The sequence below is a fragment of the Thalassophryne amazonica genome, chromosome 6, assembly GCF_902500255.1.
Source record: "Thalassophryne amazonica chromosome 6, fThaAma1.1, whole genome shotgun sequence".
NCBI lineage: Eukaryota > Metazoa > Chordata > Actinopteri > Batrachoidiformes > Batrachoididae > Thalassophryne > Thalassophryne amazonica.
The window spans coordinates 42,597,357-42,612,900 of record NC_047108.1 but is presented as its reverse complement, the minus strand read 5'-3'; the positions used below and the strand labels follow the sequence as shown (position 1 = coordinate 42,612,900).

At 39.2% G+C, this 15,544-nt stretch overlaps 1 protein-coding gene across 1 annotated transcript in view; it reads left to right on the top strand.

The window, feature by feature from the left end:
- Positions 1 to 15,544, top strand: part of ap4b1 (adaptor related protein complex 4 subunit beta 1) — a 94,498-nt gene that overhangs the window by 25,406 nt on the left and 53,548 nt on the right. Inside the window, exons 7-8 of the mRNA XM_034172074.1 lie at positions 3,277 to 3,375; positions 10,729 to 10,840. Of these exons, the coding sequence (XP_034027965.1) occupies positions 3,277 to 3,375; positions 10,729 to 10,840 (211 nt within the window). The remainder of the gene's footprint in view (positions 1 to 3,276; positions 3,376 to 10,728; positions 10,841 to 15,544) is intronic.

Below are 15,544 nucleotides of genomic sequence, written 5' to 3'. Positions count from 1 at the left end.
AGGCTGGAGATAACAGAACATTACACCACCGAAGCTCAGGTTTTGGAGCTGATGTTCCATTATCCAAAAGACAGAAAGTTGAATCTCTAATTACTCCTGTCTATTGAGGAGTCCTTGTGCAAGACACAGAACCTCAAATCATAGTTTCAACCCCCAGACAAAGCTGAGAAAATGGAACACCAAGAAAGGCTGCCACAAAAAAAAAAAAAAATCTTAACAAACCTGTAAAAATCACAGTGACCCTGAAGGTGAATGTGGCCTGATGTGAAACAATATGCACATAAGGGCATTTGAAGCAGCTGTGCATCATAGAGAGAAGATTCAGGGAGCAAACCACCATAGAAAGGAGCAGTTTGGTTATATTTTACAAACCTAATATTTGCAATTTGCTGTAGGTGATATAGGGCCACTGGTGACTCTGAGGGTGACCTTGGACCTTTTGGGTCATTTGATATGGAATGACCTAGCAGTGTTCCCAAAGAGCCCCCCCACCCACCGCTGGACTGATAGTATTGCCCGGTGGCCTGATGGCCTACTGGCCTGCGGATTTTTTTTTTTTTTTTTTTTTTTTTTTTTTACTAAGTAAAGTGAGCTGTGAGCTTTTCATCCGTGTTTTTTTTTTTTTTTGTTTTTTGTTTTGTGTGTGTGTAGCAGCTACGACTCGTCCTCACCTCTTAAAGCACGGTGATCAGCACACCTGCACTGAGCTTTACAAAGACATTTTTATGCTTTTTTTCCTCCTTTATTTAGAGCTGAGCTGAGCTGCTCCGTATCTGCACGTTAAAACAGCTGATCCTCCGCGACGCATCAACACCTAACACTATTTTCCACTCAAATGCACCTAAACTCTCTTTCTGAGGACCACATGATGTGAAAACACAATAAAATTTTCTTACCTGTAAATCTGGTCATGTTTTCTGCATAAATAAATGTTATCCATTCTTTGTGCTCAAACGCCAAAGCAGGGGCGAATCCAGATGGAATGGAGGCGTGGGGCAAGGATGTCCCCCCTCACAACACCCCTAGATTAAAGGTCCAGTTTTGAAGCCTTTTTTTACTACAACTACTAATACTACTTAAAATAATAATAATTTCGACAAGTAAAATGTTTAGAGAAAATTTAAATGTTAGAAAAATGTTAAAAAGAATTTAATAGTTACATTTATTAACAATGTAGGTTAGAAATTACAAGTTTTACTGTTACAGTGCTGTCAACAGTTAAATATGAGGTCAAGAAAGAGGTCTTTATTTTATTTTTTATAAAGCAAGTATATATTTTCATTGAAGTCAAGAAAGGGTGACTGTAAAGTGAGTTTTGGCAAACCAGGTATCATTGTCATGTTGAGGTGGCAGAGGGTTGTTGTGGGCAGCTGGGGAAAGTAACTAAAAAGTAACTAGTAATCTAACTTAGTTACTTTTACAATTGAGTAATCAGCAAAGTAACTAAGTTACTTTTTCAAGGAGTAATCAGTAATTGGATTACTTTTTCAAAGTAACTGTGGCAACACTGGATACCGGTATATAAACCCTCCTGTTGGTGCATAAACTGGTAGATCGGCCCTTTAGTCATGATTGATTGTGGCCTGGACCAATGAGTTGAGGGGCAGGCCAATTACCCCTCCATCTCGGGCCTCGGTTGGGCTACACAGTGCACCAGTGCCGGACAGAGCGATAACGAGTGATATGGATGGTGGCAAGAAGAGGAAAGGTGGCGCTGAAAGAGCCAGGGATCAGAAGAGAGTAGCCCTTCAGGCAGATGCTGCAAAATGTCTTAAAATAACAGACATGTTTGCTTCGCGTGGATGCGGAGCATCCACATCTGCGGCAGCCTCAGCAAGTGGCAGAGAAGAAGTTCAACAGGTGGATGAGGCGGGGACCACTACGGCCATGACGGTAAATGAAGGTTAACATCAGCTATTAATTGATGAACAGCAACCTAACTTGTTCATAAATCAGACATCTGTGTGTGAGAGAGACATTCTGATCTTCTGGTCTGAAGTAAAGTGCTGTCTAACTGGGTCACTCAGATATTAATTTTCGTTCGTGCTAACTCTGCCAGTCAAGTAACCTAGCCTAGCAATGTAACCTGTGCAAATGGTGTGCATGCCGCTGCCAGGTTGTATCTTTATTCTTTACTCTGTGTGACGGTCGTGCGTCGGTCATACGAAGTATGCTGTTTTGCACAGTCTGCGGTGCGGTGGCGTGGTATAACAGCGTCCCTGTCTAAAATGTATTTTCCCAAGTCCTGGCATAATTTCACATACCTAACATTTTACTTTAAATTGAGTCATTCTCTAAGTTGATTAGCAACACAAATTGGTAATAAATCCTTGATGTTACTTGTAGCTTGTAGTGAGATAGACAACTGTCTCCATCTTGTGGCCTTTTTGTGTATTGCAGTTTCAAAAGTTCAACCTTTGTATCCAGTCATTGGTCCAGTCATCCAGTCATTTCTTGCTTTATATGATGAATTGTATCACACAAGTAATGATATATTATTTATAGTATAGCCTACAGTCTTTCTATAACAAATGTTTTTATATAATTTCTGTTTCTAAATTTAACAAGGCTGAATGAAATGACAGCTTGTTATGTCTAAAAAGTAATGTGACCTACTGTCAATAGATCGTACTTTTGATAAGCCTATGATAACTGTATTTCGGGAGAACTTTTCATAATGCTTCTTATAGTGTTAAAATGTATGTGTCTCCTGGTGCACGTTGATCGGTTAAGGGACCAAAAAAAAAAAAACACTGTCACAACAGGCTTAATTTTTTTCCCCTTCGATACCTGGTGGTGGCCTGGTCTTGGTTAAAAATGCCCGGCCTGAAAAATTTCCCCAGTCCAGCCCTGCCCCCACCCCTTCCAAAAAACAACAACAACAAAAAAAAAATGGATGAAAAAACGTGAAAACGTTAGAAACCTGAAAGCTAAAGTTAAGTGATGTGCTCATTATTTGACTGTACCACAGTCCTGCAAAGCTTGATCATTGATGGCTTAAAAAGTTTTTTCACTGAAAAATACTAAAGTATTTCTCATGTTAAAGAATGCCCAAAGATGATGGTCACTCAGATTCACCAACTGTATGGGTGCAAACAATATATTTGAGCATAAACAAAAAAGTACACACGATTGTGTCTTCTTGGGGTTTTGTTATGTGATAGGGTTATTCTTCTGTCAGAAGACTCATGTATTCACTGTCATCATATTCAACACACATAATGAACATTTAGACAAATTTCTAGAAGTAAAAGCACATTATCTCTTCTTCTTCAGCTGCTGTTGCGCTCTTTTTCCGGACTGATGGGGGCGCACTACAAACGCTTCTTCTGTGGCTATGCTGAGCCAGCCTATATCAAGCAGAGGAAGATACAGGTGAGGCTTATCTTTATTCCAGTGTTAGGCATTAGAAATGTATCACTAAGCTACAAACATGAACATTTTTATGTTTTGTTGCAGTTTTGTAATGACTAGAGTTTCTAATACAGAAAGAAAATAAATGTTATGTGTAAATATCCCAAAGTTTCTTTAGGCAGGTTTTTTTTTTCCTGTTAAGTCTCCAGATGTTGTTATGCAGCGACTTATATTTCTTAGTTTCTTTCGGTGTGGAGAAAATTAACACGATCCTATATAAATTACAACAACAGTCATTGCAATATTTCCTATATGTTTATATAAAATATATAAATTCCTTCATTTCTCATATGCTTTTCATCTTTTTAAGTCAGCTCAGCTCAATACAGTTAACAAAAATGGCAAAGGTAAGAGTATTTCATGAGGTGAAAGATGAAATGTTCCATTCAATGAGGCTGTAGTTTACATGCCCTGGCAGAATTATTATTATTATTATTATTATTATTTTGGCCATTTTTCAAAGAAAATTAAAAACTTTTCACTCATGGTTAGTGGTTGTATTGTCTAACAACTGTGTTTACTCTTTTTAAATCATAATGACAACAGAAACTAACCAAATGACCCTGATCAAATGTTGACATACCCTTTGTGAATTTGACCTGATAACATGCACAAGCACAAATGGGTTTGAATGGCTACAAAAGGTAACCATTCTCACCTGTGATCTGTTGGCTTGTAATCAGTGTGTACAAAGGTCAGTGAGCTTCTGGGCTCCTGACAGACCCTGGCATCTTTCATCCAGTGACATTTCTGAGTCATAGGGAAAGCAAAATAATTGTCAAAGAAAAGGTAATTGAACTGTATAAAACAAGAAAAGGATATAAAAAGCTATCCAAGGGACTGAGAATGCCAATCAGCAGTGTGTCCCGCTGTATGTCTGGAAACGTGAGTGCCGTTTGCTTTTCATGTACCATTTTGAGAACGCCGCGCATTTCCCCCATGCCACAAAACTGTCAGGATGGGTGGGAGCCCGTCACCAGGAGTGGCTGGACCCGCAATGCAAACTCCCAGACTAGGCTTTGGTGTTGGAGAAATCATGGTCTTTATTCCAGGCTTGGTTTCGCTACACATGTAATCATTCTGCATGGCAGAGGTACAAACAGGATCAGGCTGAGACGCAGTCATAAACAGACAGGGTTCAGAGGCACACGCAAACTCAGACATCCGGGATGAAGCAAAAGGCATGGTCGAGGTAAACAGAGCAAGGATACCGAACACGGCTAGACAAAAACAGGACTGTGATGGGCGTTGGAAAGTGTTCTAAGACAACAATCTGGCAGTGAGCTGTGATACTGTGAGGGCTTAAATAACAGGTGCTGTGAACAATGTGCATGTGCAGACTAATTAGGTAATAAGGTGCAGGTGTGGATGGAAGATTCCAGAAAGGGGGCGTGGCTAGTAGACAAAGATCAAACACTGTGCAAGAGAGTGATGTAAGGAGCAAACATACTTGGGCTGGTGTAGGGAGTGTGAGTGAGATGAAACAACACAGACAGAAACAAGGTGAGAGACATGGGGCAGGTGCAAAGAGCGAGCGTGAAAGGAACGATACAGGTTCAGTGAACACAATCAAATATATGAGGGACAAAGACATGATGGAAGGTGCAGGGGTGTGGAGTGGAAACAAATGGCAAAAAACAGAACAGAGCTAAAATGGAAATCAAGGGCAGAATATAATACAACGACAAACCAGGCATGAACATGAGAACTGAAAGAAAATATCACCAAGACAAAACTAAACTGGAACTGACTAAGAAACCAAAGTGATAACAAAACCTGATACTAGAGAACAACTATAACAGAACAACAAAAATAGGCAGATGATAACTAAATGATAAACCATAAAAACACAGACTGATTGAACAAAACCAGAACGGAATTGAAACATGACCGAAGTATAAAAGTAACAAAGAAAGAAAGTAACAAAGCAAAAATAGAACACATGATGAAAGTAACAGTTAATAAAACAAGGCTGGGGCAGAAGGAGCAGAACCAAATAAAGAGAGAAAATAAGGATCGAAGCCTGGAACTGGGCTGGGCGTGACAAAAAAAAACCCAAAAAGTAGGCAGGAGTGGACTGTGATAGGCAGAAAAATAGGTTTATTGTGGCAACGGCTACATACATGGCAGTAAGCATACAATAAGCAACCATACGCAAGACTAGGAATGCAACCATACACCATTGTATACCATCCTACACAGGGACTACGCCAAATCTGCATGATTTTCCAGTGTACTCAATACGCCTCACAGTGCAACTGTATGGAAGCCCGGTGTGAAAGGGGTTTTAGTAAGTCACTTGCAAAAGGGGCTCCATCCCAATGCACAAAGGTTTGGATTGTCTATGTTGTTTAGCACTTGTCATCTGAGATCTTTGTAAATCAGACCCACTATGTTACATGAACTATGAGCATTTTTAGAGGGATACCCACCAGGCCAAAATGAGGATATATCATCAGTGGTGGGCACAGATAACCAAAAAATTAACTAAGTTTTAACACCACGATCGTTTCTAGTAGCATTAAAAACGACAACAGACCCAAACAATGAACCCACACTTCTGTCTTTGAACATCTTGACCCCTGCGGGAAGCTCTTGTTTACTACATGGCTTCCAGCACAGAAGCACCCTGAGAGCAGCCACAAAGCCAGCTCTCTACCAATCACAACGCTCCGGTCAGGCGGAGGTCTTGGAAAATAAAGTCATGCTGACTTATGGTTTGGTGTGAATACTGATAGAATAACTCCATTAATGTCAATTCTGTCATTTGTACAAAATTAAAATATAACATATATCTTTTAATGTTCAATAATGCACTAATTCTGAGTGTTTTGTAACAAACACAGACAGATCGCAAAGGGTTCTGGGTAAAAGTGCCTCTGCTAAACACTGATTGGTTCAGTCATTCATTATGTAAACCAACACGTTAATGTGATGTGTGCTGTGTGTTGGTGTTTACAGATAAATGTGCTTTTGTAAAATATTCCATTTTTTTATTTGTAACAGGCAAAATATTTTGCATGTGGAGAGAATGTGCGCTCATTTTATTAGTGCCGTGTGCACGTTTTATGATGTTGTAAAACGTGCACTCAATATTGTCTTGACACATAAATGTTGGCTTTACACTGTGTGAGTTTTGGCCCTTTTTCAGATGATTTTTCATTCGTGTGAGAATTTTTTGGACCGAGTTTCAGGTTAATCGGGCGTCCTGCATCGTGTAGTGTACATGGAGTAACAAGCTGTGTTTAACATCTCACGACCACCTCCTGATCGCCGATCGTATGGTCGAATGAAAATCAAACCTGTTTGATATTATTCTGGTCGACCGTCGTGAGGGTATCCTGCTGCTGAAGAGCTACAAGCATCCAACCGCTCGCACTGTGCATGTGCAAACACCGCAGACCTGTCTTGTAATGTTTTTTTGTTGTTGTTTTGTTTTTAAACTTTGATGTCTTCCATCGAGAGTTTTTGTAAATTAAATTTGAAAAAAGTTCACGCTTTGCTTCTGGAAACACGAGTCGATGTGTGGTTTTTGAACATACAATGTGTGTGAGAACATAAATCATACGCTCTGAACTTTTACACCATGCGCGGTTCTGTGCTACAGTTTGAACTGAACCCGAGCACAGTGATTAAAATATCATACATTGTCTGCTCAGCTTCAGGCGAATACTGCCATGAACTGCCATGAACACTACTGGCCAGTAGATGGACGTAGAGGCCTTGAAAACTTGCCAAAACAAAATTCCAGATAATCCATGTCTGCTACATTTAAGATGCGTGGAATTTAACAAATACAATAACGTCTGTAAACCCAGAGAATATAATCACAAGAGTTTTAGTCACTAGAGTTTAATGCTGTTTTCCGTGGAGCATGAACAGAGTGTCTGAAATGCATTTGTCCTGTTGTGAACGTACTGAGATTACCCTATCCAACCCATAATGCACTGCTGGGCACAGCATGTGATCACTAAAACCTTAAAAATTAGCACATTACTTTAAAACTAAGACATATATCTGATATTTTCACTTTATAAAACTTCAGACATGACAGTAATTTTAAATAACTTGTCCAAAATTAGTTTGGTTAAAATTTGAACCTTAAGTTAAAAATGTATGCCTCTGGATGACTTGGGTGATATTGCCAGTGTATCAGTATGGTGTTAAAGGAAATTATTTTTTTTTTGTGACCAGTTCTCCTTTGCCTGCAGAGGATAGAGTGGTTTCTCCTGAAAGCAGCTCTCTTCTGTTTGTAGAGGGTAGAACTATACATCTGTTATGAAACTTTTAACAGGTAGGTGCTCAACTGATTTTAAATTTTTAAAATGTTTGCCGCTGTTCAGCTTTGTTTACTACATTATCAGTCTAAAAGTTATCGAACAAAAATTTATCGGAAGATAATTCACTGGTCAACAATGGTTTTGCTACCTGGTGAATATTAGCTGATATAAGGTATTTCAGGTATGCTGATTCCAAATCTGTAATCAGAATTTGTCTAGCACATCAGGTTCTTGAGTTATGCACATGCCACTATTTAGCTAATCTATTGCTATTATGGCGCTTCTCATGCAAATGTAGATTGTGTTAAAATTTTCTAATTTTAGAATAAAACAGAATTTAGCACTAATTTGGGTGATTTTGGGTTGCTGAATCCAAATATGGTACAATTCAATCAATAAACTGCCAATATTGAGGGCCAACATTGCCAGAAATTTGTAATTTTTTTGTAATGATTGCTTTGATCAGTCTACAGATGAAAACCAAGTTTTTGTGGTACATGTACATCAAGTGATGGAATACTGCTGGAGCACTGAATATATATATGATTAATCTAGCCTCAAAAATAGTTTGTTCAATGTTCTAAAATCAGAAATGCAAAATATGAAAAAAGAGACCTAGAGATATTTGGCAAATGCATCAAATCTAGCACACTGCAAATGTTTATGAGAAAGGAACAATCTGTCAAAATCAAGACGTGGCCGGAACGAGTCCAACAAACAGTTGGAAAACACAGTGTAAAACACCAGGCATTGATCGATCGACAGAAAGTATACCTTCCTCTCCTGCATATAAAACTTGGCTTCATCAAGAACTTTGTGAAGGCAATGGATCATAGCTCAGATGGCTTTAAATACCTGAAGCAAAAAATGTGGGGAAGTCCAAAGTGATGCCAAGCTTAAAACTGGGATTTTTGATGGACCTCAAATACGTGAGCTTATTAGAGACAAAGACTTTCCATCTAAGCTCAGACCCCTTGAACTAAGAGCATGGGAATCATTTGTGCAAGTGGTACAGAATTTCTTGGGCAGCCACAAAGCCACAAACTATGAAGAACTAGTTGACAACTTGCTCAAATCATACAAACGCATGGGCTGCAGAATGTCACTTAAGATTCACTTCCTGCACTCTCATCTTGAGTTCTTTCCACCCAGTTTGGGTGATGTGAGTGATGAGCCTGGTGAAAGATTCCACCAAGATATCTCTGAAATGGAGACCAGGTACCAGGGGCGTTATAATGCAAACATGGTGGGTGACTACTGCTGGTTTCTACAGCGTGAAACGACTGTGACCCACAAGCGCAAGAGCAAGTGTTTGGCTCACTTTTGAACTGTTAAGACTAATTGTGGAGTGTATTAATTTGAGTTTCCTCATAATGATTGATATTTTGGTATCTATGTAATTTTTTTCACCAGTTGTGTGTTCATTTCTAATAAAATCATTGAGAACAATTTGGCGACTGGCGTTTATTGGTATAGTCACATAACTCAAAATCTGGACATGCTAGAGAAATTCTGTTTGCATATTTGAAATTAGCATACTCAAATTAGTCAAAATCAGTTGTTTCTCTTCAGGTAGCAGACAAAAAGTTTTTTTTTGTTGACCAGAGTTATAATTGGTCCGATAATGGTTTTAAAAGTTATCTAAAAAGATAATCCGATAATGAAAACATTATCTTCGATAATTATCTGTTATTGGATTATCGGAACTGTGCCCACCACTATATATCATATAAATATATAAGAATAATAATAATGATGATAATAATTTCTTTTGTTGTGACTGTACATTCATACAACACAATTTGTCTTCTGTATTTAAACCACCCTAATTACAGTTAGACACAATCCAACCACTAGGACCAGTGGACAGCCCCAGTCCGGTGTCCAGCTCCAGATGTAGAGACGCTGCCTTGGTCAGCGGCAGAGAAAGGAGCAGACTCTAAATAAACATGATTTTGATTGTGGGAGGAAACCCACACAGACACATGGAGAACATGCAAACTGCCCACAGAAAGAGCAGGAAGCGATCCCATGACCTTCTTGCTGTGAGGCATCAGTGCTACCCACTAAGCCACTGACATTATAATATTTGGACCACAAAACCTGACAGACAAGAAAAGTATCTGCTTTACATCCTTCCTGATTTTGATTGTTGTATTTTCAATATTTGAGGTACATGTATTTGAACCCAAATTGAATCCAACTTTGGGTGGGACGATAACAGCGAAAGCCATCTCTCAATGTTAGAGGTGTGTGTGTGTGTGTGTGTGTGTGTGTGTGTGTGTGTGTGTGTGTGTGTGTGTGTGTGTGTGTGTGTGTGTGTGTGTGTGTGTGTGTGTGTGTGTGTGTGTGTGTGTGTGTGTGTGTGTGTGTGTGTGTGTGTGTGTGTGTGTGTGTGTGTGTGTGTGTGTGCACGCGCTTTTGGTGATGCTCCTAAAGAGGAATGTAACAACCTCGGACTTATTTATGAGGTCTGTTAGAAAAGTGTCGGACCTTTTTATTTTTTGCAAAAACCTGATGGATTTGAATCACGTGTGCTTGCATGAGCCAACCTTGAACCTTCGTGCGCATGCGTGAACTTTTTCACGCCTGTCGATTGCATCATTTTCTGGTAAGCAGCCTTTGTGTGAGGACATGTGCAGTGCACTCGGTGGATTTTTATTACAAGGAAAAAGACAGAACGACTGGAGCAGCGCCGCATCGAATTTTGCCAGAAACTGGGTGACAAACACCTCTCTCTGACAAACACACCTACTCCTAATTCCTCATCAGTTCATTTAGCAGGTGTTGGGTTATTAAATAGACAAAATAAAGTTGTTTGTCTGATTGATCTGATTAATCAAAGTGTACCATTGGCCAAACAGTTGGTCCTCATGATGATGAGCCTATATGATGATGACATTTGTTGATTTTTATTATTTTTTTTTTGTAATCACATTAATATTCAGGGGGGATGGGCTCATTTATTCATTACATCACTCAGCTATTCACTTACTGCATCATGGTTGGATTGAATTAACTGCTGTTTCTGCAGCTGCTGGTTGAGTTGGTGAATGATGAAAATGTGACAATGTTGCTGGATGAGCTGAAGGGATATTGCACTGATGTCAACACTGACACTGCTCAGGCTGCCATCTCAGCCATAGGTAAATATATATACACACACACACACGCGCGCGCTCTGAGACAAACATATACCTACGCACAGTGGTGGGCACACTTCCGATAATCCGATAACATAATTATCAAAGGTAATGTTTTCATTATCGGATTATCTTTTTAGATAAATTTAAAAACCATCAACGGACTAATTGTCTTCCGATGAATTGTCATTCGATAACGTTTAGACCGATAACGTAGTAAATCAAGCTGAACAGTGAAAAATATTTTTAAAACTTTAAAGCAGTTGAGACCTACCTGTTAAAAGTTTCCTAATAGGTATGTTGTTCTACCCTCTGCCAACAGCTGTTATCAGAAGAAACCACTCTATCCTCTGTAAGCAAAGGAGAACTGGTAACCAAAAAAAAAAAAATCATTTCCTTTAACACCATACTGATAGAAGACTGCCCCTCCCTGAGCCTGGTTCTGCTGGAGGTTTCTTCCTGTTAAAAGGGAGTTTTTCCTTCCCACTGTAGCCAAGTGCTTGCTCACAGGGGGTCGTTTTGACCGTTGGGGTTTTACATCATTATTGTATGGCCTTGCCTTACAATATAAAGCGCCTTGGGGCAACTGTTTGTTGTGATTTGGCGCTATATAAAAAAAAAATTGATTGATTGATTGATTGATATAATCGCAAAATTACCCAAGTCATCCAGAGGCATACATTTTTAACTTATGGTTCAAATTTTAACCTACTCATTTTGGGCAAGTTATTTAAAATTACTGTCATGTCTGAGTTTTATAAAGTGAAAATATCAGATATATGTTTTCGTTTTAAAGTAATGTGCTAATTTTTAAGGTTTTGTGAGCACATGCTGTGCCAGGCAGCAATGCATTATGGGTAGCATAGGGTAATCTCAGACGTTCACGCTCCAGGGATAATAGCATTAAACTCTAGTGCCTAAAACTCTCGTGAATATATTCTCTGGGTTTATAGACGTTAGTGTATTTGCGTTTGTTAAATTCCACGCATCTTAAATGTAGCAGACACGGATTATCTGGAATTTTGTTTGGCAAGTTTTCAAGGCCGCTACTGCCATCTACTGGCCAGTAGTGTTCATGGCAGTATTCGCCCCAAGTACTAAGCGTCTGGGTACCAGTAGATGGCAGTGTTCTATTTATTTTAACCCGGTTATATCAGATGGTGGTCAAATCAAGAAAAAAGAGATTGTGGCAGTCAGTAACGGTTACTTTTTTTAGACCAAGCAGAGGAAAAAAATATGGAATCACTCAATTCTGAGGAAAAAATTATGGAATCACCCTGTAAATTTTCATCCCCAAAACTAACACCTGCATCATATCAGATCTGCTCGTTAGTCTGCATTTAAAAAAGAGTGAACACACCTTGGAGAGCTGTTGCACCAAGTGGACTGACATGAATCATGGCTCCAACACGAGAGATGTCAATTGAAACAAAGGAGAGGATTATCAAACTCTTAAAAGAGAGTAAATCATCACGCAATGTTGCAAAAGATGTTGGTTGTTCACAGTCAGCTGTGTCTAAACTTTGGACCAAATACAAACAACATGGGAAGGTTGTTAAAGGCAAACATCCTGGTAGACCAAGGAAGACATCAAAGCGTCAAGACAGAAAACTTAAAGCAATATGTCTCAAAAATCGAAAAATGTACAACAAAACAAATGAGGAACGAATGGGAGGAAACTGGAGTCAACGTCTGTGACCGAACTGTAAGAAACCGCCTAAAGGAAATGGGATTTACATACAGAAAAGCTAAACGAAAGGCATCATTATTAACACCTAAACAGAAAAAAACAAGGTTACAATGGGCTAAGGAAAAGCAATTGTGGACTGTGGATGACTGGATGATAGTCATATTCAGTGATGAATCTCGAATCTGCATTGGGCAAGGTGATGATGCTGGAACTTTTGTTTGGTGCCTTTCCAATGAGATTTATAAAGATGACTGCCTGAAGAGAACATGTAAATTTCCACAGTCATTGATGATATGGGGCTGCATGTCAGGTAAAGGCACTGGGGAGATGGCTGTCATTACATCATCAATAAATGCACAAGTTTATGTTGATATTTTGGACAATTGACAGGATGTTTGGGGATGATGTAATCATTTTTCAAGATGATAATGCATCTTGTCATAGAGCAAAAACTGCAAAAGCATTCCTTGCAAAAAGACACATAGGGTCAATGTCATGGCATAGGGTCAGTGTCAATGAGCAGATCTGATTTGATGCAGGTGTTAATTTGGGGGATGAAAATTTACAGGGTGATTCCATAATTTTTTCCTCAGAATTGAGTGATTCCATATTTTTTTCCTCTGCTTGATCTAAAAAAGTAACCGTTACTGACTGCCACAATCTCTTTTTTCTTGATTTCTTATAGTGTTTCTTAAAGCCAGAAAGTTGCCATTTGAAATGACTTTAGTTTTGTGTCATGTCTGTGATCTGCTTTTTTTCTACAAAATTAAACAACTGAATGAACATCTTCTGAGGCCGGTGATTCCATAATTTTTGCCAGGGGTTGTATATAAATTTACTTACTTACTAACTAATATTGAGTGCACGTTTTACAACATCATAAAACATTCACACATCATCAAACGTGTGCACGGCATTAATAAAACATGCGCACATTCTCTCCACATGCAAAACATTTTGTGATGACACTTCCAGGGCTCCGTAAAAATGCCTGTTTTTACAAATAAAAGTGGAATATTTTACAAAAACACATTTATCTTTAAACCAACACACGACACGTCACATTAACGTGTTGGTTTGCATAATGAATGACTGAACCAATCAGTGTTTAGCAGAGGCACTTTTACCCAGAATGCTTTGAGGTCTGTTTGTTACAAAACCTCAGAATTAGTGCATTATTCAACATTAAAAGATATATGTTATATTTTAACTTTGTACAAATGACAGAATTGACATTAGTGGAGTTATTCTATCAGTATTTTAAAAAAAACCATAAGTTAGTATGACTTTATTTTTCAAGACCTCTGCCTGACCGGAGCATTACGATTAGCAAAGAGCTGTTTTTGTGGGTGCTCTCAGGATTCGTCTGTGCAGCTTCCTACAGGGGGCAGCATGGTCAAACATAGAAATACTGACTCATTCTTTGGGTCTTTTGTCGCTTTTGATGTTTTCAAAAGCGATCGTGTTAAAAATCAATTTCAGCTTCTTAGTAATTGCAAATATACCAGAGACAACATCGAAATTTATCGTTTATTGATTATCTGTAACTTCCGATACATTTTTGGGTGGTTTATCTTTATCAAAGATAACTTTTCAGTTATCTTATTATTTGTTATCGAAGTTATTTTTTTGGTTATCTGTGCCCACCACTGCCTACGCATTTACTCTATGTACATATCTCCAAACAAATATTCTGTTTGTCATGACGTCACAGAAACAGATGCTATAAAGAATTATCATATACCTATAAATGATACGCCAATATGATTGGCTAAAACACTAAAGAATAAATAGCAATACACCCTTTTCGTGGACGGGTAATATTTTTCATACCACCCAAGTAATCAGCCAATCCGGACAGCGGAGCGGCGCCATGACGAAGAGGTGCGGTCAGAGGAACTGTGAAATACTGGTGAGTCTATATTAATAATTTCTTACGTGTCCAAACTCGTAGGTTGATCATTAAAATTAAATTCATTAGTTCTAAAAGCCATCATAATTATTTATAGGAAAATGTTATATTTTTTTCTACTAAGGTTTGAACTTTGAGTGTTTACACAGGAGAGAAAAGTGAAAAAATTTTAATGCCTGTTTGAGAAAAGTATATAAAGTGTGTAGTGAGGGGTTTTACAGCCTTAAAACATCTATAATAATTGTAAAAAATAACGCTGACTACTTCGTGGATTTCGCCTATCGCGGATTATTTTTAGAACATAACTCCCTTTCACGGCCTTGCAGTTTCGCGGATTTTATTAGTGCAATTTTGCATGCTGCTGCTTCTTTTTTTTTTTTTTTTCCAGCGCATTGTGTTCTGCGTCCTTATCAGGCAGTCCGGTCGCGGCACCAGTCGGCATCACCTCGATTGCTCTCACTGCCTCCGATGCGCTTACTGAGTCTGCGGGCTCGGTAAGCGCCGCAGCGGGCCACTCACACCGCCCCCTGTCTGCTGTGGCGAGCTGCATCCAACTCCAGCGACAGGTCCAGAGACTACGCTCGCTGTTTTGATGCGCAGCGCCCGCTGCATGGTCTTGATAACTGCAGCTGCATAGCTCCGTGGCCATGACTTGGATTCTTTGCGGGTCCCGCATCCATACCCCTGGCGGCAGTGAGCGAAGGGAGAGCACGCGCATTGTGTTCTGCATGCATTTATCATTTATAGTTATAGTATTTCCTGTTTTTCTTGTTGCTTAACGCTGACAAATTATACTGTATTTGATGTCTTTCTGATGCCTGATTCTGTTTTTCTTTCTCTGTTTAAGGTGCAGCTCCATCCAGAGATGGGTGTGGTGTCTGTTTTCTGTTTCTATACCCTCCTGTCCTGCACACCGGCAACATTTCCTGCATTTTCGTTTTGTGAATTTTTCTGTAAATTGTGTCTGTAGCATGGCCCAAGCAGAGGGTCATCCCTTTGAGTGTGGTCTGCTTGAGGTTTCTTCCTCAAGTCATCAGAGGGAGTTTTTCCTTACCACTGTCGCCTTTGTGCTTGCTCTGGGGGGTTGGTAAGATTGGTAAGATTA